The sequence below is a fragment of the Sciurus carolinensis genome, chromosome 9 (genome assembly GCF_902686445.1).
Source record: "Sciurus carolinensis chromosome 9, mSciCar1.2, whole genome shotgun sequence".
In the NCBI taxonomy this organism is placed as follows: Eukaryota; Metazoa; Chordata; class Mammalia; order Rodentia; family Sciuridae; genus Sciurus; species Sciurus carolinensis.
Genome location: NC_062221.1, coordinates 21,256,879 through 21,283,687, shown reverse-complemented (window position 1 = coordinate 21,283,687; position 26,809 = coordinate 21,256,879). Strand labels below are relative to the sequence as shown.

The following is a 26,809-nucleotide window of genomic DNA, read 5'->3' as shown; positions in this document are numbered from 1 at the left end:
TTATCTTAATATTTTGTTTCTTTCCCATGAGTTAGTTTCAGTTTTACTGCATTTCTGTTTTAGCTCCTTGAATTAGTTGTCTGAGTTAGTGATTTTCTTTTATCAGATTTTTCTGATATTCCAATCCAAGGCGCGAGTTTTCCTTTAGATGCACACCAAGGTTACGAAAGGTCACACTTTAATTGCAGCCCCATTTTAAACATTTTTTAGTTCCCCTTGTGATTCCTCTGTAAAGGTTATTTAAAGTGTGTTTCAAAGTTTCTTTTGTTATTGATTTCTAATTGAGTGGCTTCAAGGTCAGAGGATGTTACCTGTATGACAACTTATTTGTTGAGCTTTGCTTTGTGGTCTGGTAGGCGGTTTTTATAATTTTTACCATCTATGAATAACAACATGAGGTATATTAAAATTTCTCTTTCTAATGATAGGCTTGTCAGTTTCTCCTTAAATTCCTGCCTTTTTTTCCTTTTATATCATTTGAGGCTACACTTTGGGTACATAAAAATGCAGAATTCATATGTCTTCTTAAAAAAATTATTTCACTTAATTCTGTAGAGATCCTCTTTATTATTAATAATGTCTTTTCCTTAATATTTATTTTGTTTATTAATCTAGCTGTACCAATTTTAAAAATAATGTTTGCCTAGTGTAATTTTTCTTATCCATTTACTTTGAACATATGTGAATCCTTGTGTTGGGTTGTGTTTTGTTTTTAACAGTATATAATGAAATTTTGCTTAACCCATACGGTGTTTGTCTTTGAGAATGATGAGTTCCTTGTATTTATATTTATTCTAACTGCTAGTATATTTGGACTTATTTCCATTATTTGGTCTTGTGCTTTATAGATACGGTGCACCCCTCCCCCACCCCCAGGTTCCTTTCTCATTTTCCATTGTGTTTATTTGGAAGTGGTCTCCCTTAGCCTTTTAAATCATGGTTGACTTTACAATACAGGAAGTTATTCAATATTTCTGCCTGTTTTCACGATGGTATCATTGTTTTAAAAAAACTTTTGGCTTTTAAACTCCCATATCAAATGCTCTTGCTATTCTGTATTGTAATATTATCTTGCTTTTATAAACCCCAATGATTTACCCACATGTTTAATAGTTCTTTTATTTAGACTTGTTTCTTGACTCTTCTGAGTTTATTTCCCTTATTCCTGAAATAGATCCTTTAATAGATCTCTTAGAGACAGTATCTTGGTTGTAAATTTTCTTTGTCTTGCTTGAAAATATTTTTTCCACTCTTCATCTTGAATAAAATTTGGACAAATAGAGGGTATACATAATATTGTAATCTAAAATTTTATATATAATTTAATTTTATTTATGCATTTAATTTCACTGCTAAGGAGTATGTCATTTCTTACTTATCTTTTAGTCAAGATTTGATTCATTTTTATTTGTTATTGGACATGATTTCTGAATTTCTTATAAATTTTTATTGTTTAAATAGTAACTATAATATAAAGCTGCTCCCCTGCCCTTTCCGCTGCAGTCATTGCCCCACCTCCCAACCACTTGTCAATCTGTGAACATCCTAGCTAGCTATTGGTTCATTGGTCAGCTTGCAAGTATCCTTCTCCATTATTGGTCCCATTAATCTGCGGGATTTGACTGCTTAAGGATAGCTCCCCACCATTTTCTCTCTCTTCTCCTCTCCTCACTTTCATGCTTCTCTCTCTCCTCCTTGCTTTCATGCTGTCTCCTCCTTTTCACTCTCCTGTATGCGCGTCCTTTCTCTTTTCCTCTCATTTTCTCTCTTACCCTGCAGGGAGACACTCTATGTGCTTAATAAACTCCCTTATGTGAGTTCCCATGTCCAGAGTGGTTTTCTGGGTTCTTACAGTAACTCTCTGCCTTTTAAATTAGTCTTTTATTTTTAGCATAAGAATGATAATTTGCTTTCATCTTCCCCAGAATTTTCAATGATATCCGTACTTCTTTAAAGTGTATTTGTAGAAACATTTAACTTTTGAAAATAATTTTTAAATTTTAAAACATTTAAAGCCACTTTGAAACCAAGTTTGCCTATTTTATAGCAATTTCAATATTTTTAAGATTCAAGAGTGAGAGGGAAAAAAAGAAGCTTCTGAGACCTTCCTAAGTAAATGAAGAATTTGGGATCACTTTGCTTCCTTCCCCTGTTTCTCTTCTCATTTGCCTTAATTAATGTAATTTGAACAATTAGACATAGGTTTCAGTAATTAGAATTTTAACAATATGTATGTTCTTTGAGACTATTTTAATATTTTATTTCAATTTAGAAGGATATAAAATCAATACACAAAGGTCAGTTGCATTTATTCATACCAACAATGACCTATCTGGAAAGAATTCAAAAAAATAATCCCATTTAAAATAATAAGAAGATAAAATGTTTAGAAATAAATTAAACTCTGAAGATGAAGGATCTGTACACTGAAGACTATGAAATATTAATAAAAGAAACTAAAAAAGATGCAAATATATGGGGAGATATCCTGTGTTCATAGATCAGAAGATTTAATATTGTTACAATGACCATGATTCCCAAAGTAAAATACAGGTTCAACTGAATTCAAAATTCCAGTGATGTTCATCATGGAAACAGGCAAAACAACTCTAAAACTCATGGGGGACCACAAAAGATTTCCAGTAGCCAAAGCAATCTTGAACAAAAAGAACGAAGTTGGGAGGTCTCACGCTTCCTGATTTCAAATTGTATTACAAACCTTCAGTAATCAAAACAGTCTGGCATCAAACTGGTATATATTTTAGTCCATAAAAACAGACACATAGACTCATGGGACAAAATAGTGTAGAAATAAACCCAAGTGTGTATGATCATCTCAGTTTTGAGAAGGGCACCAGGAAGATACAATAAATAAAGACGGACTCCTCAATAAATGGTGTTAGAAAAACTGGATATCGACAGGCAGACCAGTAAAATTAGCCCCTTGTCTTAAACCATACTCAAAAATCAACTCTAAACGGATTAAAGAACTGAATTTTAGACCTGAAACGAACTCTTAGGGAAAAACAAAACAAAACATAGGAGGAAACTTCTTGAGAATGACTTTGGCAATGATTTCTTTGGATATCACACCAAATCTCAGGAAAAAAAAAAAAAAAGCAAAAATAAACAAGTGGGATTAAATGAAACTAAGCCGTTGCATAGCAAAGGAAAGAACAGATGAAAAGGCAGCCTATGAACTGGGAGGAAATGTTCAAGGAATCATCAGGGAAATGCAAATCAAACCACCATAAAGTGTCACCTCTCTCAGCTTAGAATGGCCACTCTCAAAAATACAAGAGGCAGCATTTGATGGAAAGGTGGGAGTGTAAATTGGTATAGCCATGATGGGAAACAGCAGAGAGGTTCTTCAAAACATTAAAAATAAATACCATGGGAACCAGAAATCCCTCTGCTGGGTTTATGCACAAGGGAAATGAAGTCAGCACCTTTTAGAGATGTCTGCACTCTTATTATTCACACTAGTCAAGATTTGGAAACAACTCCGGTGTCCGTCAGATCAATAAAGAAAGTATATGCACACACATAGTGGAATTACTATACAGCCTTAAAAAAGGAGATATTGCCATTTGTGACAATAAGAATGGAAATGAAGGACATCATGCTAATTGAAATAAACCAGAAACAGAAGAAAAATACTGCATGGCTTCATGTCATGTGGATAAAAAATTGAATACATAATAACAGAGTAGAACACTGGCTACCAGGGACAGGAGAGGAAATTGGAGATTTAGGTCAGAGAGTACAAAGTTAAATACAGGATGAATAAGGAATATTAAACAGCAGCTTTCAAACATTTAGACTTAGAATTGACTTCGTTGCTTGATATGAAACTTCATCTCTTTACCTATTGCAATAAATTTTAAAAAGATTTTCTTAGTTGTAGATGGACACACTATCTTTAGTGGTGCTGAGGATCGAACCCAGTGCCTCACACATGGGAGGCAAGTGCTCTACCACTGAGCTACAACTCCAGCCTGCAATATATTTTTAAGTAATTTTTTTCTAAATGGTTGCAAATTTTCTGAGACCTGAAAATGTAACTGCAAATGTTGGTTAATTTCAACTTGCTGGGTATACACCTATCCCTCTTAAAACTATAGTAAGAACAAAACAGACAAAAACAAACACAAGAACTCAAACTATAGTTCTTGCTCTATTTCCGTGTAGAATTTAGCATTCTGAAGCTAATGGTATTTTTACTACTATAGCTAACCCTGTTTTCATGTGTGTCCGTATATATGTGTTTCTCTGTGTGTCCTTGGATATGTAAGATTTCTTTGAAATATTTATATGGCTCAAAAACTTTACCTACATGTGACTCTTAGGTCTTTATCAGCTAAGAGGAGTTTTATTCTTTACAGATGTGTCACTTCTGCCATGGTATTAACATTATTCTGTCTTAGGGACGCTAAACAGTTGTAGGAATTGTTTGGGGGGACCTCTTAAGGTCCCTAGCATTTTGTAAGCAACTAGCACAACTTACATGAAATGGAACTCCAGCTCTGTCTTCTCTTTCTTCCTCCTTGTTACCCTTTCTGTTTAACTAGCTAGTTTATTTGCTTAACTAGTTTATTTTGCCATATGTTTGTTCTCTGATCATTAAATTTGTTTTCCTAAATGCCAAGAAGAATGCAAAGCTTTATTTTCAAAGGATGCTCCTCATCTGAGCTTTGAAGGTATTGCTCCTGCTCCTTGTTTTACACATCCTCATTGACCCCTGGGCTGTCCTCACTTCTCTTTCCTTCTCTTTGAGAAGAGAGAGACTCCCTGGTTCTGCAGAAGGAGCAGGCTGGCCTTGGATCCTCCAGCTCTCTACTTGTTGATGGTTGATCATCTTTGTGGACCTAGACTTTGGCGGGAGAGGTAGGGCAGCAGTGTTCAGTTGCCAGCAGGCTTCATGGAACTGTAGCCTCTTTCTCCAACCATCATCCCACTTTTCTGGTTCTCTGGCCTGATGTGTCACAGGAGAAACCAGGCAACAGGCTGCATGGTCCCCATAGCCCTTACTGTGCCTGCTTCAACCTCTCAACTGTTCTTTACCTTCAAAATGCACTATTCTTAGCTGCTTGTTCATCTATTAGTTGTCTCTCTCATCTTCAGGTTCTTTCTGGGTCTAAAAGACACTGGAGAAAAAAGGAAGATGATCGAGGAAACTGTTTTTATTTAGTTTGAGGCTGAGGCAACAATGGCGGTAATAGATACTCCGTTTTCTGGTTAGTAGAGATCCTGGATGTCTGACTCAGGTATTGACAGAGAGGGAATTACATCATACCCTCCTAGCTATTTCTCTAAAGCTATTTCTCTTTAAAGAAGAGAACTTGGCATATGTCATACATGTGCTTGATAGATTTTTCTCAATCCAACTTCATCTGCCTTATAAGTGTTGTCAGTTCCTTCCACATCCTGACAATTAGGTTGTCTGTCTGTGTTTGTTCACCTGGTTATATAAGTCTTCATAATTGTCTGTATTTGCTGGGGTATTTTCTTGAGAAACAAAGAGAGTCTTGTTGGAAGCCTCTTCGCCAGAGGCCAGTTTGGACAGGAAGCCCCACAACGCATCTTTACCTGTCTTCCTGGAAAGACTGTGAGATCCTAAAAAGAGGGGCTGGGTCCCAGGTGTCACTGGGTCCCCAGCACTTGGCAGGCAACTGGCGCAGAATCGCTGCTGAATAAATGTTGAAAGAAAGAACAAAAGGCGTAGAAAAATCTTTTTCGTTATTTGTCTGTTATCTACTTTCAAGTGTTTTAAATGAATCTTAAAGGGTTCATCTGCCTCTCAAAAAGGAATTGATGAAAATGTGTCTTGCAGCTTAAGAATCTAATTAAAGGTAGCCTGGGTCATGGAGTGTGTAACTAAACCTTTCATTTATGCAGTGGAATGATTTTTTTTTTTTTTAAGGAAGAGATGGGATAATGGAGCAACAATATCTTCTCATGTCCAACATCCCATACATGATCAGTGTCAGGATGACTACAATTTGCTCCCCCTACTAATAAGCAAAAAATTTCCAAACAAAAAAAAATAAATACATATATATAATATATATATATATATATGTTTAAAATATTACAAAAGAAACTTTCTAAACTTTCTAAATTAGGTAGCTTTTTAATGAGTAGAATTACCAAGGGAAGTTCTGTAAGATCTCACTAGAAATGTTTTCCAATGATTTAGACACAAAATTGCTTAGTGGTAGGGAGTGAACCGGTTGACTGCACCAGACCTTCTAGTCAGAAGGGCCTCTGTGTCTTAGTGGAAGGGTTCAGTCACCCTTGGGTGCCTGACAGCCCTTAGCTGCTGGCCTTAGTGGCAAACATCTGTCGTTTTGAAGGAGTGATTTAATGATATCAAATAGCACAGTGATTAATCAAGAAAACAAGTGAGCATTTGACATCAGAGAGGAAAAAAAATAGCCAAGGAGATGCTGTGGGGCAAAATAGGCACAGAGGCTTTGAATCTCAAATCAGTGCTGCTTTGGGGGATATTTACAAATCATAACCCTTTACAAGAGAAAGATCAATCATCTCTACAGAAAAATTAGTATTTAACTTACTCAGGAAAAGTCAGCCTCTTGTGTTATTAGGAAAATTAACGAGCTGCCCTACACTGACCCTCTTCTTGCCAAAGTCACCAGCATGTGCTAGGAGTCACCAAGAATAATTTTTCCCATGTCCTTCTGGGTTGATGTTCCCTACCTGTCCCCTTGCCTCATTTTTTTCCTGCTGCAGAACACTTTCATCAAATGAAACCTGATACAGATGCCAGTAAGTCACAGAGGAGCTGCTGGAACAGAGGCGAGTCTGCAGACCGGGCCTGTGGCCACGCTGGCACTCCTTCGGGGATCCCCGCTGAAGCCTCACAGCATTTGTAAACTCCTGGACAAAGAGCTTCCAAGCCCCATTGTGCAGCAGAATCAATTGGGAAGGAGAGGCTATAAAACCATATTTGAGGGCTTTCCTCATTCCCATTGATTTACAATCTTCAGGGGTGAGGTCTAGGTATCATTATTTTTAGAGAGCACAGTTGGCGACTCTTCTGTAAATATCTTGATGCTTAGCAAGGATCTTTCTGAATCTCTGTATTTGGTGGGCTCCAAGACCCCTTCTGGGTGTGACATCTTGGAGTTTGAATAATAATTAGCTCTATCTTTAGCCAGGTCTGGAAAAGTCACTCCGTTCCCATGCAGAGATGTGACATGAAGATGCAGGTGTGAGGGACTAGCAGAGAAGCAGCAGAGAAGGCTTCCCGGGAGAGGTGGGATTTGGGTAGAAATCGGGGGTGAGAAATGCAACTCAACTCATTTTGGTTTTGTAAATAAGCATCCAGTACAGTGCTTGCATGCAGACAGTGCTCAATAAATGGAAGTTATTTTCACCATGTCTGACGACCCACCACCCTTTAGCTGTTCCCTGTGGTATTTATTATTCTCCAGATTCCTTCTCCCCACCTGATTACCATTGCCTGTTTGCTCCTTGTCATTCTACCACGTGCCTTTGTCTACCAAGTCCCCACAGCCTACTCCAGGTCTGTGGCATGGTAGGCACTCAGGAATTATTTGCTAAATAAGTGGGTGAGTGCATATATAGCCTGTGTGCAGGTGTGGGGACAGCAAGAGGGTAAAGCCGACTGAGCACCCCAGTCTCAGACAGCAACTGACAGAAAAGGCTAAGAAGGCAGGTTCCAGGGATCTTGCCAAGGAATCTGCAGTTCCTGCCAGAGTGGTTGGGTTTTCTTCTACAGACAGAGAGGAACCACTAGGGCTTCTGTGCTGGGAAGAGATAAGATCGAGCTTGGTTTATGAGAGGTTAGATTGGCAGCAGAGCTCAGAGGGATGAGAGGGGACAGACACTGTAAGGCTATTCAGAGGCTTTCCAGTTGTTCTGGGGGAGGGAATGTAGTTGGGAACTGGGACGGACTTATAGGCTTGGGGCAGGAACATCAGGAAGAGGAGGTGGCAGAGGGGTGCTTTACTGAGTATACCTCCCCAGAGGTTGTGGTGCAGTGAAGGGGAGGAGAAAGTCTGAAACTCATCCATCAGTCCGTCTATCCACCCATCCATTCATGAGGCAGAAGAGCAGAGGAAGTTGCCAGCGAGGTATCTGTGAACCCAAGGAAGAGACGCTCCAAGGACAGCAGGTGGGGATATCTCTTTTGAGAGTTGAAGAGATAATAGGGGAAATGGTAAGAAATAATAGGACAGGTAGGAGGAGAAGTGGGACCATGGAAAGTGGAGCCAAAGCCCCAGAACCAGTGGTCCCTGAGGTCAGGGTGTGCCCAAGGCCCAAGAGGAGAGGGGCTGTTGTCCTGGGTGACATCAACTTGCTCCTGAGATAGCAGGACACAGAGTTGTCATAGAGGGGTAGAGGGCAGCTGGCATGGCATTAAGGAGGATGGTGAGGATATCAATGGCACCTTCTCTTCAGGTACGGAGCCTGGGTGGGATAGAGGGCAGGGGAAGAAGGAGGCAGCCTGAGTCAAAGCTTAGAAGGGAAATAATAGTCAGAATTGGGGGACTTGAGTCTAGAGAGGCGGAGCAGAAGAGGTCTCAGCAAAAAAAGACTAAACACATAGGGTGAGGAACTGATTTAGCAAAGGAGGGTCATTAAAAAGAACCACATGGTTGCATACTGCTAGCCCAACTATGCCCCCTAGGGTCCTCCCTAACCCTGTGGGACCAGTCAATCATCAGTCCTAGCTTTGGGGAGGAGGCAAGGACCTGTCTCCAGTACAAGATGTAACCCATCTCAAGGCAGGTGCCTAATCTAGAATACTCTGGCTATCTCCAGAGACAGTAAAAGAAAGCAGAGTTGTCAGTCGAATCTACTTCCAACACCCTGCTGCTGCCTGAACAAGTCCTTCCTAACCACCAAGCCCACAATCAAGTGTCTGCCTTTGGCCCCTCACCTTGCCTGACCTGGGCTGCCTCCATTGCTTCCTCTGATGGTTTATGGCTGGCTATGTAACTCCTGGTCTTTCTGAGGCGGTCTTCTGGGGTCAGTGCTCACAGAATGCATTGGACAGTAAACATTAAACGTAGCCAGAGGCTTCTGGGGGAAAAGAGCAGTGAGGAGCCCGGTAGGAAGCATGTCTAGTGTCCTGTGTACTCTTGGGGCAGCGGCGCTCAGATTCTCTGAACCTTATTCACTCATTCCACAGACATATCCTATCACTTTCATGGCCAGGTGCTGTTGTGGGCATTGGAGATTCTGAAGTAAACAAAACAGACAAGAATAGAGAGCCTACTTTAATAAGAGGAGACCCACAGTAGACAAAACCCATTAACAAGTACACCCTGAACTGGAAGGTGAAGCTGTACTGAGAGGAGGCACAGGGTGTGCCACCGGAGTTGGACTAAATAGAGTGGTGAGGTGCCCTTGTAGCTGAGAAGATGAAAGAAGATAATATTTAAAATCCATGCAGTTCCTGGTGGGCAGTAAGGGCAGGGGGCCTCAACCCTTCCTTCGCTGGGCCCCCTAGTCCCGGGCCTGGGGAGCTGGGGCAGGTAGGTGTGGTTCTCCGAGAGCACCACGAGGGGGAGCCCGGACCCCTCCTAGCGCCTTCGGAGCCCTCCCGCACAGCCTTGCAAGCAAAAGTTTTTCTTAAACTAACAATGCCAGTGTAAGGAGGTGCTCGCGCCTGATTGGATGGGAGAATTTTGCAGGTTTGATTCCTTGATTGGACAGGAGGTGTTAGGGGTGGGGAGAGAGCTGATGGTGGGGGATCCCGCTCCCTCCCCCGTCAGTCTGGCCGGCTCTGTCCTCTCGTAGGCTCCGCTGTAGCTCGCAATGTGACACCAGGACGCACACGCTATCGCGCGCTCTCCCAGGCTCGCTCTCCCTCGCCCTCTCGCTCACACACGCACGCACACACCCACCTCTCCCATAAACACACACACACACATGCACACCCACATCCACGCGCGCCCGCACCGCCCCACGCGCGCACACTCCCGTCCACGCCCACGCCGCGCTCCGGGGAGTCCGGTCCCGGCTAGAGCGCGAAAGGATACGGAGAAGCCACCCGCGGGGAGCGCAGCGGCGCCCCGGGACGCGGCGCCCTCCCCGCGCGGCCGCCTCGGCTCAGGCTCGGCCTGGGGGCCGCCGGCCGGCGATGGCCCTGGATTGCCTGCTGCTGCTCCTCCTGGCATCCGCAGCGGCCGCTATGGAAGGTAATGTACCCTCGCAGAGCAAGTTGGCGGCTGGTGGTTGCGCCTCCCGGCTGCCGCGCCCGCAGCTCGCGGGGCTTTTCTGGCTGCTTGGTGTTGCCCGCATCCTGGAACCCGAGGGCTAGGCTGTCTGGGAGCCCCTTCCGCCGTCAAGCGCCGGGTTGGGGCGGTACCCGCTGGCGTGTCCCCGACTAGCCCTTGCGCCAGCAGCTGGCTCGCGGAGTACCCCAGCTCCCGCGTCCGGGCGCTGGGTGACAGCCCAGATTCTCAGCATCTTGGGCTCGGAGAGCTCGGATCCCGCTGCATTGCGGTGCAAGCGCCTTAGGTCGGAGCGGTGCTGGGCGTTAGGGAGGTAGGGGCGCCCTGGGCCATCAGGCTCCGGAGTATGGGCGCCGGTCGGCCCCCTTTCTATCCCGGGCACTGATGCGCTTCTGAGCGGCCGCGCGCCACCTCATTTCCTCAGCTCTCTGTCCGTGGCTCCTGGACTCTGGGCTCAGCAGGCAAGCGCTGCGCACGGGGCTAGAGAAGCCTGCCCTGGTACCCTGCAAGTGGCCACCGAAGGAGAGGGGCCGAGTTCATTGGCTCTACCCTGGAAAAACTGGTGAGCCGGGAACCTGCGGGTTTGCATCTTTCCAGGGTCAGTTGGGGCGAGGCGGACACCTTTTTTGCCTTGGAACAGGGGTGAACTGGGGTGAATGTTGGTCCTGCCTAAACTCGCCCGACCTCCCTTCCGTCCCGGGAATGGAGACTAGGTTGCTGGAAGCCGAACGGCAGTAACACTGTCCCTGTGAGGTCAACCTGGGCTGTGCCTCAGACTGGTGGTCAAGAAAACACGCTTCGCGCTCACCGCGCCTGGCGCACTAGGAGCCCAAGCGCTCAGTGGCGCCCGCGAATCCCAGTGGGAAATCCCTGCCCGGCTCCCCGCCTCCCGCCCTCTTCCCCCGCCCTCATTTTTCGTAGCGGAGTGCGGGCCACCTCCCTAGAACACAGCTCCGGAGGAGAGTGGAGTTGGAGTTGCTGGGAAGGAAGCAACTCTAGGGGTGATGCACCGCCGCAGCCCGACTCTCAGCCTCTCTTCTCGATATCCCGCGCGGGGTGGATTCCGCGAGGGGACTTGGCACCGAAGGGACCCAGCTCCTGGCTCCGGCGGTGCGTTCCCACCTGGGAACTCGCTCAGCTGGGTTGCACGTTCCTCGCGAAATTGTGACTCAATGCCCAGTGGAAACTCTTCGCCAAACACTGTGGTTCAACACCCGACTCCTCCGAACACACTGCCCTCCTCGGAGCGAAGAGCAGGAATAATCCGAACCCTGAGGCGCGGTTTAGATGTCCTAGCCTTTGGGAAGACCACCACATCCCGCGTTCTTTCTGGTGGCGGCGCGGGGGTGCGGCGATCAAAGCCTAGAAAGCTCTCGCTTGGTTTTCTGAAAGTGGCTTTTTGCCTGCCCTCTGGCTCCCGCTGCCCAGTCAGCCTGCTGGTTTTTGTGGGGAGGGAGGCTTTTTTTGGAACGTGCAGGGGACTGGAGCCTTAAGGAGCGCGGTCAACACCCCGGCGAAGGATGCTTGGGTTTGACTTACTCAAAGACACGTGCGGAAACAGTTGAAATAGAAAGGAAATCGAGGGTCTGTACACCTCCAAACAAGGCGACAAAGCCCATGTAAAAAAGCCTTTGCAACCGACGGAGACTAGACTTTGTAGCTGGGTTGGCGTCTCGCTGGTGTGAGGCTGGGTCGTGCCCGCTGCTCTTCTTACCCCCAAAGGTTCTGGGAGACCAGATGGGTGTTCACTTTGGGGAGCTTGATTTGGATTGTGTCCCCGTACATGAATGAGGGGGCATGTTTGCCAGCGAAATAGTTTGGAAAGCAAATGCATGGGAACGAACCATACCTCAGATCGCGGTTTCCTCCTGAGACCCCTCTCTCTGGCTAGCCAGCTTGACTGCTTGTCTTGCTCGCGGGTGCCATTGTGCCGGCGTCCAGCCTGGTATGCAGGGTCGTGTAATGCAGGCCTGCTGTGGCTGCCTATCTGAGACCTGTGGCCCTTCTCTCCGTGGAGTGGGGAAACTTTGCCAGTGTCCTGGCAGGAAGGAGCCGTATTCTGTGGGCTGAAAATCTGTCCAGCAAGGGTTAAAAGAAATACCACATTCAGCAGAATATTAAAGCAGCCCCTCCGTCCCTGCTCAGTGCGCAGATACTACACCATTCACTCCTTCCTTTCCTCGAATGAACAGAAGCAGGTTCATTTTCTACTCTCCACACACGGAGCCGCCTTCCCGCCTGCCTGGCTGGGTTGGGGCCAGCATCATTTGGTTTGTGATGAGTGAGGAATAATTATCTGAAAAGTGAATCAATGAGCCATCTACACAGATAGCCGGTTCGTCCTAAATCTGCTGTGGCCAGGAGGTGCCTCTCCTTGCTCGTTCCAGCCACTATGTATCTTGTCTTCTTTTTCCGAGGTCTCTGTGGGAATTTCAGTGGGATCAGTGGGATCTTGCCACCCAGGGCAAGTAGCTCTGAGACCAGAGAGCTACCAGGCAGTCCTCAGCTCAGGTCAAGCAGGCACAAAGAACAGTGGCAGTCATAGGCCAGGTGGGGAGATGGGGCTAGATGACTGCAGCAACTGATGTGACCTACACCTGGGTGGAAGGAAGGTAGAAGAAAGGAAAGAGGGAGGTGAGGTAGGAGGGAGGGCTTCTCTGCCCCGAGTCCCATACCACCCTATGCCTGGGTGGAAGGGAGGAAGGAGGGCAGGTACGGAGTCGTCCAGTGGGGGTGGGGCCAAGGAGCTCTAATTTGCATATCATCAGACAGGAAGCTGGTTGGCTGTGGGTGGGAAACCCAGCCTGAAAGAGCTCCTCTCCCCTCCTCTCCCCCTTCCCCCCTTCTCCTTCCCCATAGCCAGCCAGTTCTGCTCTGTGGGGAGAGAGATGGCACTGCAGAAAAAGACTCTTCAGGTCTTTTGAGTCTTATTTTCAGAGGGAAGCAAGATAAGCTAGGGAGGCAGGGATGCTAAACCAAACCTCTTTCCTCAGCCTCCTTCAAGCTGCTGCCTTTTCACGCCACCTCTGAGAGCTAATTGAGAAGAGGCTGCTGGTGTCCATGGAGAGAAGGCGAGCACCTGATTCTCTGAGCTGTTCCTGGATAGGATCTGGAGGCCTGTGGGGGCTCCTCCCGAGGTGCTCCCAGAGCAGCAGGGATGGGTCACGTTTGCAGCAGACACCCACTGTAGGAATGGGCACCCCTGGACCGAGCATGTGGGCCCTTTGCAGGGGCAGCAAACTGAAACTGCTAACTGCTCATAGTGTCCTCTCAGCTCCATCTCCTTTGTCCACAGGATGACCATGCTCCTGCAGGTAGTAGCCTCAGTGTGTGGGACTGCCTGATTAGAACACCCCCAGAAGACCTGCTCTTTGGTGTGGCCAGGATGAAGGGCAAGACTGGGCACCCTTGAATGTCCATGTGTTAGGGTGGTAGTCTTCTCTGGGCTTGACAGGTCGTGGGTTTTCACTGGGCATTACTGATGCATGAGTACATGACTGAGTGTCTTCCTGTGCTCCTTGTGGCATGCCCCACCTTGAAATGCAGGACACAGAATTCCACTGTACTCATTTTGGACTCTGTTAAGTCTCCATTACAGGTTCATAGTGGAAAACCCCCCGCTAAGCTCCTGTGTCTACAATATCTAGGTGGTGATTGACTGTTTCTGCATTGTTTTGCAAATATTTGTTTGCTCTGTGTGCACCTGTTCTGGGTGTCCAGGAGCAGACTTGAGCCCTCAAGCAGTTGCAGGTGTCAAAGATTTTTTAAAAAAATGTCTGGGGGTATAGCTCAGCGGAAGCAGATTCAAGGCCCTGGGTTTGATTCCCAGCACATGTGCGCGTGCACGCTCACACACAGCCTGGGGGGAAAAAGTAAAATTGAGAAAACTCTGTCCATTAGCTGATTTTATTTTCTGTGCATTGTGGAAAGATTGCTGTTACTCAGTGTTTGTGGAGGGTCCCCCGCAAGCCATTAGTGAAATGCTGGTGAAACCAGGGAAAAGTCCTGGCAATGGAAACAGCTGCAAAGCTCCAGTCAGCCCCAACTTCAGTCCAAACCTCCTGGTTGGTGGAGCAGAGCTACCAGCAGCTGTTGATGCTCCCAAAGATGGGGGGCGGGCAGAGCCTTCCTGGCTACATTGGATCCTCCTTCAGTCCCTCCTGCCTTTTGTCAACCAATGCTCACCAAACCCAGAAGTCAAACCCCTGCCCTGTCCCCTACTTAGGATGGATCCTAATAATCAAGATTTGCTTTGGGAAAAACCCATGAGGCAGAGGCATGATATGGCTCCTATTTGATTTTACCCATTAGGAAGTAATCGTTCATGAAGCAAACTGAACCAAAGAAGGAATGGAGCCAGGGGATGCAGGGCAACACCATGAACCCTTCCTCTAGATCTAGCACATGGACCCTACACTTATCATAATCTACCTGTTCTCTAGATTCTTGAATGAATTTCATGGGCTTGGGGTAGGGGAAGGAGTTGATGGATCAGGCCATAAGAATGGGACTGTAATCCACATGGAGTTGAAATGGATCACAGGATCTTAAAGCAGGAGAACTCCACCTAGCTCTTCTTCTCCCAGCTCTGCCACTTGGGGAAAATCACTTAGTGGTCACAATATCTTTGTGTGTCCAGTGGATCATGCTGCCCACCTATTTGAACCTTTGGACTGTTGGAACAAGCAGCATCCATTATGAGGCTATACTCTGTGCTAGGTTTAAAAGAAAGACAGATGATATTAAAGTTCAAGATACATTATGTGTTCTCTAAATTTAAAAATCATTTAGAGCTAATCTCTAAGAGTTCTTAGTAGTAGCACTAAGATTCAAAATCCTAGAGTTTTTCCAGCGCAGGCAAAGGGTAGTGGCAATTTTGAAAGCCCAAATAGGGAAATATCCTTCAGCCAATGGTCCTCAGACTTCAAGAAAGCTCATGTCTGTCTGGGAAGCTTGCTATAGACTTGGGTCCTAACCCCAAAAGTTCAGCAGGGGGGGCCCTGAAAATTTTTAATAGACCTCCCAGGAGAACCTGATGTAGGTGCTTCCTGGAAACGCTGCCCAGGACAATTGTTCTGAACTGGACTGCAGTCAGAAATCCTGGCTGGTCTTGCCTCACTGCACCTACAGAGTCTGAATCACCTGGGCATCTGCATTTTTAACGAGGGCCCCTGATGAATCAGATGCAGGCAGCCTGGCACCAGTGGATTTGGAAATTGCTGCTCCTAGCTCCTCTAGGAACTTGGCATAAATTAATTCATTTAATCCTTAAAACAACCTTATCAAGTAGGTATTTTTATCAAACCCTCTTCCATTTTTCAGATGAGAAGACAGAGGTGTACAGCAGTTATGTAATTTGATAAGGTCACATGACTATAAGAGCCAAGCATGAATTTGAACTCAGGCAGTCAGGTTCTAGGGACTGTGTTATTAGCCACACCACTTCACTCTGCCATGTTTGTGGCAACTGCAGGAAGGAAGGTTCAGGGCAGTCTGGACCCATGGGTGGGACCCATGGTGCTAACTGAGGCTTTGGCCATTGAGCACTGGGTTGACTACTGGGCACCCCAGGTTTCCATGATCATGGGAGAGGAAATGAGCAAAATGTTTTAACACTTAAGGTCAAGCACTGGTCTCCTTGTCACTTCTTCCTCCCCCCTTTGCCTACCTCCCATGCCATTCCCACCCAGTGCACACACAGACAGGGCTGGATACTGTCCCTTGCCTGTGGCTTCCCGTGGGAGTCCAGTTGAATGTTTGGCATCTTCGCTCCTCTCCCTGCCCTGGCCAGTGCTCCCAAAGAAGATATGATCAGAGATTCGAATCCCCGGAGGAGATAGCCTGAGTGCCCTTCGCATTCTGAGGGTAGTAGCGGGGGCATCCAGGGCCCCACCTGACCATTAAGTGCACATCCCTACACCTGAATTCCAGGAGTCTGCGTTCCTTGGAAGAGCTCTCTTTATTTCTCCCTTTTCTGCACTAGCCACTTAAGCAACCTGAATATTTCTATTAGATTTCCATGTCTCCAAAGGTGCTAGAGAAACAGAGCATTGGATGTCTGCCCTTCTGAGGAAATTACTATAATAATAAAGTAATGCCTTGGGAGGAATTTCATATTTAAAAGAAAAATTTTGCATGTGAAATTCCTTAGCTCCTTCTGCAGATTCCATTTCAATTGCAGCTATAGGCAGAGGCCTTTGGGTCAGAGTGCTTGACTGTGCTTAAAGTGGGGACAGAGTGGCTGGCTCAGGGCCACCTGTTCTGTCAAAAATCCTGATTTCTGACATCTTAGAATCACCGTGCTGGCTCTGTTGATCGCGCCTCTGGTGTGAATATGCCTTCTGTGGCATCAGGGCGGGGTGGAGTGGGGCATGTTGAAGGGCAGTGGGTGGCCTCTTCTCGGCTGACCTAAGGCAGATGGACCCATTAACTCCCTTCCCTGTGCCTCAGTTTCTTCATTGTTGAGTCAGGCTGGGGAAGGTCTTTATATGGACACAGCAGCAGGGGTCTGGGGTTGGGGCACACCCCAGGCAGAAGCAGTGGTGGAGGCGAGGGGACTGGCAGTTGTGGACAAAGCCCCATCTGGGGCAGGGTGATCCGTGGTGAATTGAGGGTGTGGCTTGGATCCTCATAGGCTGGCAAAGGCTCTGTAGTCCACAGCTCAGTGCCCGATTTCCAGGCATCCAAGATCAGTGAGAGTGACTTTGACCAGAATCAAAAGGGCCTCAGCCCAGTGCCCCCTATGGGGAAGACCCTGCTCTATGGGCTTCCTATGGCCAGCAGCAGGTTCAGGCCTCCATGGTGCAGACAGCGTGGAACCATGGTCCCCATGAGCACCAAGCAGAGTCACTTGCTGGGTGTCTCGCAGAGCAACTAGATGTTAAGTTTGCTTCTAACTTTGTGACTGAGAAGGTCTCCTTTCCAATGCCTAGGGAATGGGCGCATTTCTTTATGCTAAGGTGTTTCAGGGCAGGAAAAGTGTCACATGCATCTGTACCTTCCCTTTCCAGTGTGCTCAGTGGAAAGATATCCAGAGCTGACAGTCTGGGGCCTTTTATGACACGATCATGACCCCGGTGATGATGTGAGTTCAGGATGATGCCCTTGGCTAACAGGGAGAGCTGTGGAAGGACGTTCCTCCAGGTCAGGTGGATCCCAGCACCTGCGGACAACACCATTATCAGCTGCTTGAGGAGGCTGCTCACGAAAGGTACCCCCAGAGTTCTCCGTAGCAGAACAGGGCCACTGTGGAAACATAGAGGAGATTTCCTGAGAATTATCAGGACTCATTTTTGCTCACAGATTGCACCTGAGGCCCTGCCTCTCTCATCTCTCCCCTCCCGTTTCCTGGCAGCAAGTGACAAAATGACTGATTTGAATTTAACCTGCTTGCCCTGCTTCTCCATCCCCCAGTGGAGGTGATAATGAGCAGAGAAATGGGCAGAGGCAGGTGGCCAGAAGGGAAGGAGGCAGTCGAGGGGAGCAGGGGTCCAAGACTGTAGCCTGGCACTAGCTTCTAAGGTTTCTGGGATTGATTCTGGGGCTGCTGAAGTTCAGGGGAGCCAGTTAGGGGTCTGGCTTGTCTGCATGGTCTCCAAGTGTCAGAAGTAGAACTGGAGCAGAGGTTTAGGGAAGGGGAGTGAATTTCCAGGAATCCTGCACTTGGGCAACGCTAGAGCCAGGACTAGATCCAACTCCCATCTGCCCAGAGCATCTTCTGTATGTAGTGATCCCCACACCCTTAGTGTCCAAGTGTTCTTTCTTCCATTTTACAGATGAGGAAGCTGAGGCTTGTCAAGGTTAACTGACTCAAGAGCTAAGATTCAAACTTAAGTTCTTCCAACTCCCTGGGCGTCTCCTCCCCCTTCAATACCTTTTTCCATTTAACGTTGCTTATTTGTGAATTAAATTAGGAAGTGCTTACTAACTACAAGCTGTTTACACCTCTGTCCTGCCAGGTGACATCCCAGATACCAGAGAGTCCCCTCTGGAGTTCACTGTTGGGTCCCTGCAGGCCCTCTTCTCATTCTGTAGAGCCACCCACTGTTCTGCAGCTGCAGGAAAACCTTTGTCCTTCTGGGTTTGCGTTTTCCTGTTTGCACATCACCTCCGTGCTGACATCCCGGCCATGGTGCCATGGTCCTTATTGTTTTATTCTGCTGCATGTCCTTTGACTCGCATCTTTGGTGAGCCGTGATGCTTAGATGGTTGCAGTGCAGCTTCTGCGCTTGGACCTTGGTGTGGGGGAGGTGTGGGGATGGGCACAGTGTGAATCTCTTGGGGGTCCCTTTCAATGACAAGTGTTCACCTTCGGGCCCTCTCCAGCTTCTTCCTCATGACCCGGCCCTGCTGCCTTGGGGTGGAGCCCTGAGCTTCCTTGAGTGCTGGTTGCTCTCATCTCTGGCCAGAGGCAGCTCCCACAGATGCAGAGAAAGACTTTGGGGTGGAGCCTCAATTTCAGGTATGGGACAGCACATGGGAGGGTGGGAGGAGAGAAACCCCTCAGCATCCGAGTCTCACTGGACAGTGGCCAGTCCCGGGGGGGCCATGATCATGGAGAGGGCCAAGCAGGAGGACCAGGTATAATTGCTGGCAGCTTCATCCTCAGTGGCCAGGAGAAAATGCCTTATCTGTGAGAGGCAGCTGGGCCCTGCAGTTAACTGTCCTGTTGTTTTCCAGCACATCAACATAGGACCTTTGCCCTGCCTTTCTCATTGACACTGAGCTGGAGCTGGGCTGTGAGCTGGGGGACAGGGAAGGGGCCTCATTCCAGGTGGTGTCACATGAACTCTTGCTCCTGAACCTTGCTGCTGGGCTGTCTGCTCCGGAGGCCCATAGTCACAGGACTGGAAGGCCCACCCAGGTCTTTGACACTCCATGCATATTCTCTAGGGTGGTGGGGCACTGGCTGTGAACTTCAGGGCGAGGAATGGGGTCTCAGTACCATTAGAAAAATCCATAGAGTTTTGGGGGTGTGCCAGGGACTGGAAGGATATGCTGAGGGCGTACATTGCAAGTCAGATTACGACTTGGTAATTGCTTTTACCAGGTCACTGCGGGTGAATCTCTTGCTCCTCCTTAGCACCGTCAGGACCCAGACAAGGCTCTTCACGCTCTGACTCCTCTTCTGCCTCCTGCTCCCTCACAGGCACACATGCGCGCACGGGCCTACAGGCGCATGGGCTCTGCAGCTGCCTGTGGTTTTTCATCTGCGCAGAGGCTCCCTTGTCCCTCCTGCCCACGCGCCTCTGCAGAGGCAGTTTCTGGCTCAGCTTGGGTTGCATTTGTCACTGATCTTTTCTTGGTTAATCCCAGCGTATTGTTCAGAATTGACCACAGTGGTCAGCTTCTCCTGGAAGCCTTCCTCCCTCTCCCCAGGCTGGATAAGGTCACCTTCTGCGTCCCACCACAGCTGCCTCTACCTCCCTCTGTGGGAGCATGTTACATGCCGGTGTGTCGTTGTGTGTTTATTTTGCTGGGGACCTCACAGCTCTTGGGCTCTTTCTCAATTGCCATGGAACTCCCAGCACAGTAGCTGGTGACTTTGCTTTTTTTCAATATTAGAAATCAGGGGTGCTTTATCACCGAGGGACATCCCTAGCCTCACTCTCCTCCTTTCTGAATTTTGAGACAGAGTCTTGCTAGGTTATGCAGGCCAGCCTCAAACTTGTGATCCTCCTTCATCGGCCTCCCCAGTAGCTGGGATTACAGCTGTATGCCACAGTGCCCAGCAGTGTGTGTTGATTTAATGAATTGTTTATACATTCTTTAATTATCACAATTTTATAACTTATTATTATTGAAAATTGCAGCTAAGAGAGAATAATTAAAATTTCTACTCTCAAAAAACAAATAGAACACTTATAAAACTGTGTCATGTCCTAGGCTATGATTTAAATTAGGTCTGGAAATTTTTTGATATTCTTTTCATCAAAATGTGAAACCTAAATCCTCCCCCATGAATCTGGATCAACCTTATAACTCACTATAGTAATAATGAGTAGAAGGTTGCAGATGCTATGCTGTGTAACTTTGGAGACCAGGTCATACAGGATGATGGCGTTTCTGTCTGACTTATTCTTCTTGGGATGTATGCCCTTGTGGCCCAACTAGCACATCATAAGGAAACTCAGGTGACAGGAAGAGGCCACACAGATGTTCTAGGCACAACCCCAATACATGTCCCAGCCCACAGCCAGTCTCAAATGCTGAACATGGTGAGTGAGTCTTCAGATGGTTGCTGCTTTATCCTTTATCCCTGCTTTCTCTGATTGGGGAGAAACAAGCTGTCCTCATAAGTCCTGTTCAAATTCTGGATCATGAACAAAAGAAATGTTGTCACAAAACCACCGAGTTTTGGTTGGTCTGTTGTGCAATAGTTGGTCACTGAAATATCCTGGCAGTCATAGAAGAAAAATGGTTTAGAGAAAACTAGAAAGGGTCTTGAGGGAAGTGAGGAGGGAGAGCAGGTATATGGTATCTCATTCGTTCAGCATTAAACAAAAATCTGTTACCCTCCTACTGTGTGCCAGGCAGTGTGCACAAAGCTGGAAATGTGCCAGCCTTTTTGAGCTTACTCCCTGCTCGGGGACATGCATGGTATAATTTCAAGACAGAGCTATATGGAGAGCAAACGGGTGGTGTGACTGAGGGTGCTGGGTGCAGGCTTGGACTGCAAAGTGGAGAGAGGGAAGATCTTTGTCTTTCTGAGAATTCTTGAAGCGCAGCCTTAACAAGAAGGCCTTAACAAGCAGGTTCGGGGATATTCTGCATGGGAGATGGATTTTGGCTTGATTATGCAATTCTGTCCAGTCAAGCTGATCCAAGAAGGAAGAGGCTGCCTTAGGGTGTCAAGTGAGGGCTGAGCCACTCCCAGGCCCGAACACCCACATTCTACAGGAGCGAATGGGGGTAGGGGGAGGAAAAGAGAGGCGGAACTGTCAGCTCTGTCTGAGAGCCACCTGTTTCATGAGTCCCCACTGAGAACACATTTATTGAGCATCTATGTGAGAAACCTTGTACTTGAAGCTGGAAACATGGAGATAAAGCAGCCAGCCTTTCCTTCAAGAAGCTCACTGATTAACAGACTGGTGGGAGAGACAGAACGTCTCACGCTACGAGCTGTAATAGGACACAATAGGGACTCTGATAGATACGGTGTGATGGTTTCAGGCCAACTCTCAGGAGAAACCAAATGAGGGAGGGGTCATACTTCTAAGAGGAAGGATATGAGGAGTGTGTGTGTGGTGGGGGGGACAGAGAGAGAGAGAGAGAGAGACAGAGAGACACTCTCCTTGGAGGACAGGTCAGAGAGGTAGCAGTGGGTAGGAAAGACAGGTCCAGACTCTCCACCAAAGGCTTTACCATCAGCCATATCTTGTGCTTATAGTGACAGATGTTCAGTGGAGGCTGGAGGAAAACAGAGAGTAGGGGTGATTACTGACACCTGTCATTATTGGACTGTTTGGGACTGGAGTTAGGATTATACCCGGGGTAGTGTTGCTGTATCTGGACTCAGTCTGCCTTTTCTTTTCACTCCTTAGCTCTGTGTCTGTCCCAGCCAAGGTCTTGGCAGAAAGCAGATGGCATTCTCCAAGGGTTATTTGAGGAGAGTTTAGTGAAGAAACTCTGTGAAGAGTGTGGAGAGGGGTAAGGGAACCAACTGGCCTAGGGATGGACCCGGGGTCTGACGGGAGTGGGAAGCCTTTCCTCCCAAGGCTCTCAGCCCCTGGCAAGAGCCGCAGCGTGGGCGAGGGGTTCTCGGAGAGCAGCAAGATGGAGAAGGAGAGGCGCAGCTGCTGCTACACCATGTGTGGGGGCGGGGAGAGGGCTCGCCCCTGAGCTCTTCCTTCTCTCCTTAGCTCCTGCCATTACCTTACGGTGTGAGGCAGGGACCTGAAGCCTGGCTGGTGCAGTTCACGGGGGTCAGACATCTGAGGCACCAAAAAGGACAAGAAAAGGATGGATCGGTAGGAACGAATGGAGAATAATCAGCCCAGAGTCCTTTATGATGACTTCATCCTTTGGCAGGCTCTCCCGTGATGGCCATGTGTCGTCTGGGCAGCTTCAGACTCACATCCTCTTGAAAGTTCAGCAGAAAGATAAATTCTCACTTCCAGTAGCTGTTGAAAGAGCCCTTCAAATTTTGTCCCCTTGGTCTCCTTTGGGTTCCGAGCCACTCCCTACACCAGGATCTGTCCACAAGATGGTGAAATGCACTCACTGGCCAGGCTGAGGACACATGACCACCTGTCCCTAGAACTGATGGTGGCTGGGAAAGTTAGCTCAGGCCTATTGGAGCTGTCTGGCCTGAAATGAGGGAGGCTTGGTTTCTCACGAAAATGTCAGGGTGCTGTTACCAGAGGAAGCAGAAATGAGTACTGGACTGGCAGCTACTCACCACTCATTCAGTGTTCCTGGGATAACAATTATGGGATGGTGAGACAGAAATACGTGCAGTAAAGCAAAGAACATGGGCCCAAGGGACCAGAAGATGATGTCCGTGGCTGTCCCGGTCCTGGTTGAAGATGTGAGGAAGCCAGGGCAATGGATGAAAATGGAAGCCTGGGGATCCAGAAATGGAGAGCTGGAGGCACCTGGGTACGTTGGCTTCTTTCTTGATGAGAGTTTTCCCCATATACTTGGGCATTGTGCTCACTCTCAAAAGGATGACCGCATGGATAGCAGTGATTGTTTGCTAAAGACAGGGATTGAAAGACTCGGTATCTCGACTCCCCTCTGCAGGAGTAGGGCTCCTATTGTGAGGTAAGATGAAAACCAATGGACAAGGACCCCAAGGTCTCACTGCAACCCTTTGGGGTTCCAGTAGAGATTCCTGAGCGACTTAACTTAACCCCGCGTGTCAATTGAACAGTCGGTGGAGAGCAAGAGTCAAAGAAACGCAGACTCACAGGGACGAGGTGACTCATTTTGCCCCTTTTCCTCCATCATCAATCATTGCTTAGTCTTACCCACAATTTCCATTTTACATCAGTGGAATATTTATTCATAGGTTTCTAAGTACTTTTCTCCCCCGTAGATTTTGAGGCTTGTATAAAACAGCAGATATTAAAAGTCCTTTGCAGACTCATACTTTAGATGTTTCTTTCTCAATTGAGGGAGATCGGCATCGGAAATCTATTTAGGAGTTTATCAGAGGAAGATTTTATTTGCTCCTGCAAGTTCTCTGCTCTTGGCTCTAACTTTCCTCCCAGCCAAGCAGAAAAAGAACAGTTTTTTTTTTTTTTTTTTTAAACATAGTAGCACAATGCTCCTGCTCTGCATGAAAACCTGTGGTTTTCTTTTCCCAATCAGGAGAAAGTAATTTTCCTTTCACTCACCTGACTAACTTGTTCAGAGCATCCCCTCCCCACCCTTTTCTGATATTTTGCTGCTAAGTATTTGCCAATTCATTTGCATCTCAATAGTTCCTTATCATGCCCTCAGGATCAGGTACAAAGCTGCTCTGTGACACAGCCAGCTAAGATTACATTGCCCTCTTTTATGGTACCCGAGTTACCAAACCAAGCCCTGCCCAGATGTGAAGCACGGTTACCCAGAACACCTCACAGGCCGTGAATCATACATAACGCCATTACCACTAGCCTTTTCTGAGCATGCAGACTTCTAAGCAGCCGATCACCAAAATGCCCCCCGGATAATCCTCTGGTTTCAGGAATTTGCCCTCTAATATATATTTCAGCAAGAGAATCAAAGATTTCAGTATTGGAGGAGGGTCCTGTCTTGGAACAATGAATGAAGTTCATTACACGGATCTGACAGCTTAGGCTCAAGAGGTGGATTGACTTCCCCAAGGTCAGGTGGGCAACAGGAACATGCCAAGGACAGATGAGGGCTGTGGGCATTACTGCTTCCTTGTTCTTTGTCAACTATTGTAAGCTTTTGCAATAAATCCGAAGACAGTGTTTAGCGTAGGTATGAGATTCATTAACTACAAAGGCCTAGGAGATTTCACTTCTCCCTGACCCGTTGTCCCAGTGAATATACCACATGTATTTGCTACTTCATTTCTCTGGTCCTGGCATTTGCTATTCTTTCCATTCATGGACTCAAAGGTGTGCTTTGCGTGGGAAGAGCGCGTGTGTCTCTGCGTGTGCTTGTGGGTGTTTTTAGGCAGATGATACGGACAGACAGTGGCACTGGACCATTTAGCAAATTAGAATATTCTACCCTGAGTAGGTGGTGGGGCTTGTGTAACAGCAGCGGGCCTCCACCGCCAGGCCTCACTGGCCTGGTGAGTGGAAGATGGTATTCAGAAAAGGACAATAAGAACAACGCTCATTCTACAGTAGGACTGACCTTTGCGACTCCCACTTCACGTTGTTATTAAATATCTGGGAAAGACTGAAAGAACAATTATAGTATTGTCATAATGTATCAGCGCACAAAGCCAGCGTTCCCAAGGAGGCCCTGGCTCTGCTAAGCTTGACAAAGCCGAGGACTCAGCTACAGTGCTTAATTTCTTCTCATTTGGAAGTTGTCTTCATTACTTAACACCCGCTGGAAGCAACCAACGTGCTGTGTGCTGTTCTGCCATGGCAGGCTCCAGACAGGGACAGAAAGATAGGATGTTGGGGAGGAAAGAGTGCGGGCCTTGGATTTCTGCTCACCCCCTGCAAGACCCCAGGGTGCAGTCCTAGGTGTAGCCATCTTTAAGCACCTACAGCTGAGGCTTACTAGGTGCTGGTACCCAGAGGTCCTCACATTGGTGTGCAGAGCTGAGGGAGGACGGTGACTGGCTTTGTGGGAGGGCGGGTTCTGTGAAGAAGGATCATGAGGGCATGCGTGGCTCCTCTTTGCTTTGCCCATTTCTCAGCTGATCTCCCACTTCCCATCCTATCATGCCAACAGCGATCCACCATGTAGGTAAAGGTCCCAGGTGGGGATTCCACCCTTGGGCTAGGGGCAGGGGCTCTGGTGTCTTGGCTGTCTCTGTCATGGAGTTCTTGCATCTAAACCAGCATTTCTCAATCTGATTTTCAATGATGTTCCTCAAAAGCCTTTTAGACATATTTTTCTTACTGCCCTGTGCTATGAAATGTGAATGCCACCCATGTCCTGGACAACAGCTTATGTACTGAGGCCTTTGACAGACCACCACTATTATAAAACCTGAGCTGCTTTTACCCTCTTTCCCTACCAACAGTCAGGGTTTGTCCCTGTAGAGATGCATGATCTCCATGAAAGAAGCCTGGCAGTAGTTAGTCAGCCCTTGGCTGAGTTAGAGTCGAGGTCGATATTCCGTCTTCTCTCCAGCTATATTTTTTTAATATCACATTTACCCATTGTGGCACCAGGAAGCATGCACCCCTTAGCTGGTCCAGAACCCCCCTGCTGATTAGCTAACCCCTTTAGCTATTGGGTCTGGGAGAGGTTCTGGGGCCCATAAGAAGGAAGAGCGGGTAAGCCCTAGGCTGTGCTGATCTGCCGGCAGGGGTGAATGTGTTTCAGCAATTTTAACAAGTGAGGCTGTGTTGGAGTGTACCTACCAAACGTCCGTTCTGACTTCAAAGGATGTGAATATAGTTTCTTGAATCTGGGTCTGTTCTTTGAAAAAAATAAGCTTTCTTGAGGATTAATTTACAGACAATGAAGTTTTCAGTGTCCAGTTCTAGGAAGCTTGACAAATGAGTACAGTCTTGTAGCCACCATACAGACTCCATGTCGAACATCCTCCTCACCCTCGCCTCTCTTGGTTGTCGTTCTTCCATCCCCCCCCTGGCCTCTGGCCACTACTGATCTGATTTATCACTCTGTTGTTTTGCCTTTTCTAGAAACTCATATAAATGAAATCCTATAGTACGTAGTCTTTGTTTCCATTCACTGAGCAAAATGTATCTGAGATTAATCCATGCACCTGTGTGAGTCAGTTCTTACTTTTTATTCTTTTTTTTTTTTTTTTTTTTTTTTTTTGTGGTGCTGGGGATGGAACCCAGGGCCTTGTTCTCGCAAGGCAAGCACTCTACCAACTGAGCTCTATCCCCAGCCCTCCTTTTTATTCTTGAGAAGTATTCCATTGTACAGATACGTCACAATTGGTTTATCCATTCAATGGTGAATAGACATTTGCTTCTAGTTTTTGACTTTTATGAGTCAAGTTGCTGTGAACATTTTAGTATGTGTCTTTATGCGGATGCAAAATGAAAAATAGGTGTTCATTTCTCTGGGGTAAAAACCTCAAAGTGGAAATGCTGGATACCATGGCAAATGTAAGCCTAACTTTATAAGAGGCTGCCAGTCTGTTTTGCAAAGTAGCTGTACCTTTTTGTATCCCCACCAGTGGTGTATGTGACTCCCAGTTGACAATTGGTATTGTCAGTCTTTTTAAATTTAGTCATTCTGGTGGGTGGATGATGGCATCTTATTGATGGTTTTCATTCACATTCCCTAATGACTGATGATGTGTTTTTCATGTGCTTATCAGCTATTCATGTCTATGCTTTGATATAATGGATGTTTGGATCTTTTGCCCACTTTGTTGTTGTTGTTCAGTTGTCTGTTATGGTCCATTTTCAACATATGTGGATGCATCAGGATGATTCTGCCTCCCGACTGTCAGT

General features: G+C 47.1%; 1 protein-coding gene across 1 annotated transcript in view; it reads left to right on the top strand.

Annotated features, from left to right (window-relative positions):
- The first annotated feature begins 9,818 nt into the window (after positions 1 to 9,818).
- The window catches only part of Ephb1 (EPH receptor B1), a 416,160-nt gene continuing 399,169 nt past the window's right edge, over positions 9,819 to 26,809 (top strand). Inside the window, exon 1 of the mRNA XM_047563813.1 lies at positions 9,819 to 10,193. Within this exon, the coding sequence (XP_047419769.1) occupies positions 10,136 to 10,193 (58 nt within the window). The 5' untranslated portion in view covers positions 9,819 to 10,135. The remainder of the gene's footprint in view (positions 10,194 to 26,809) is intronic.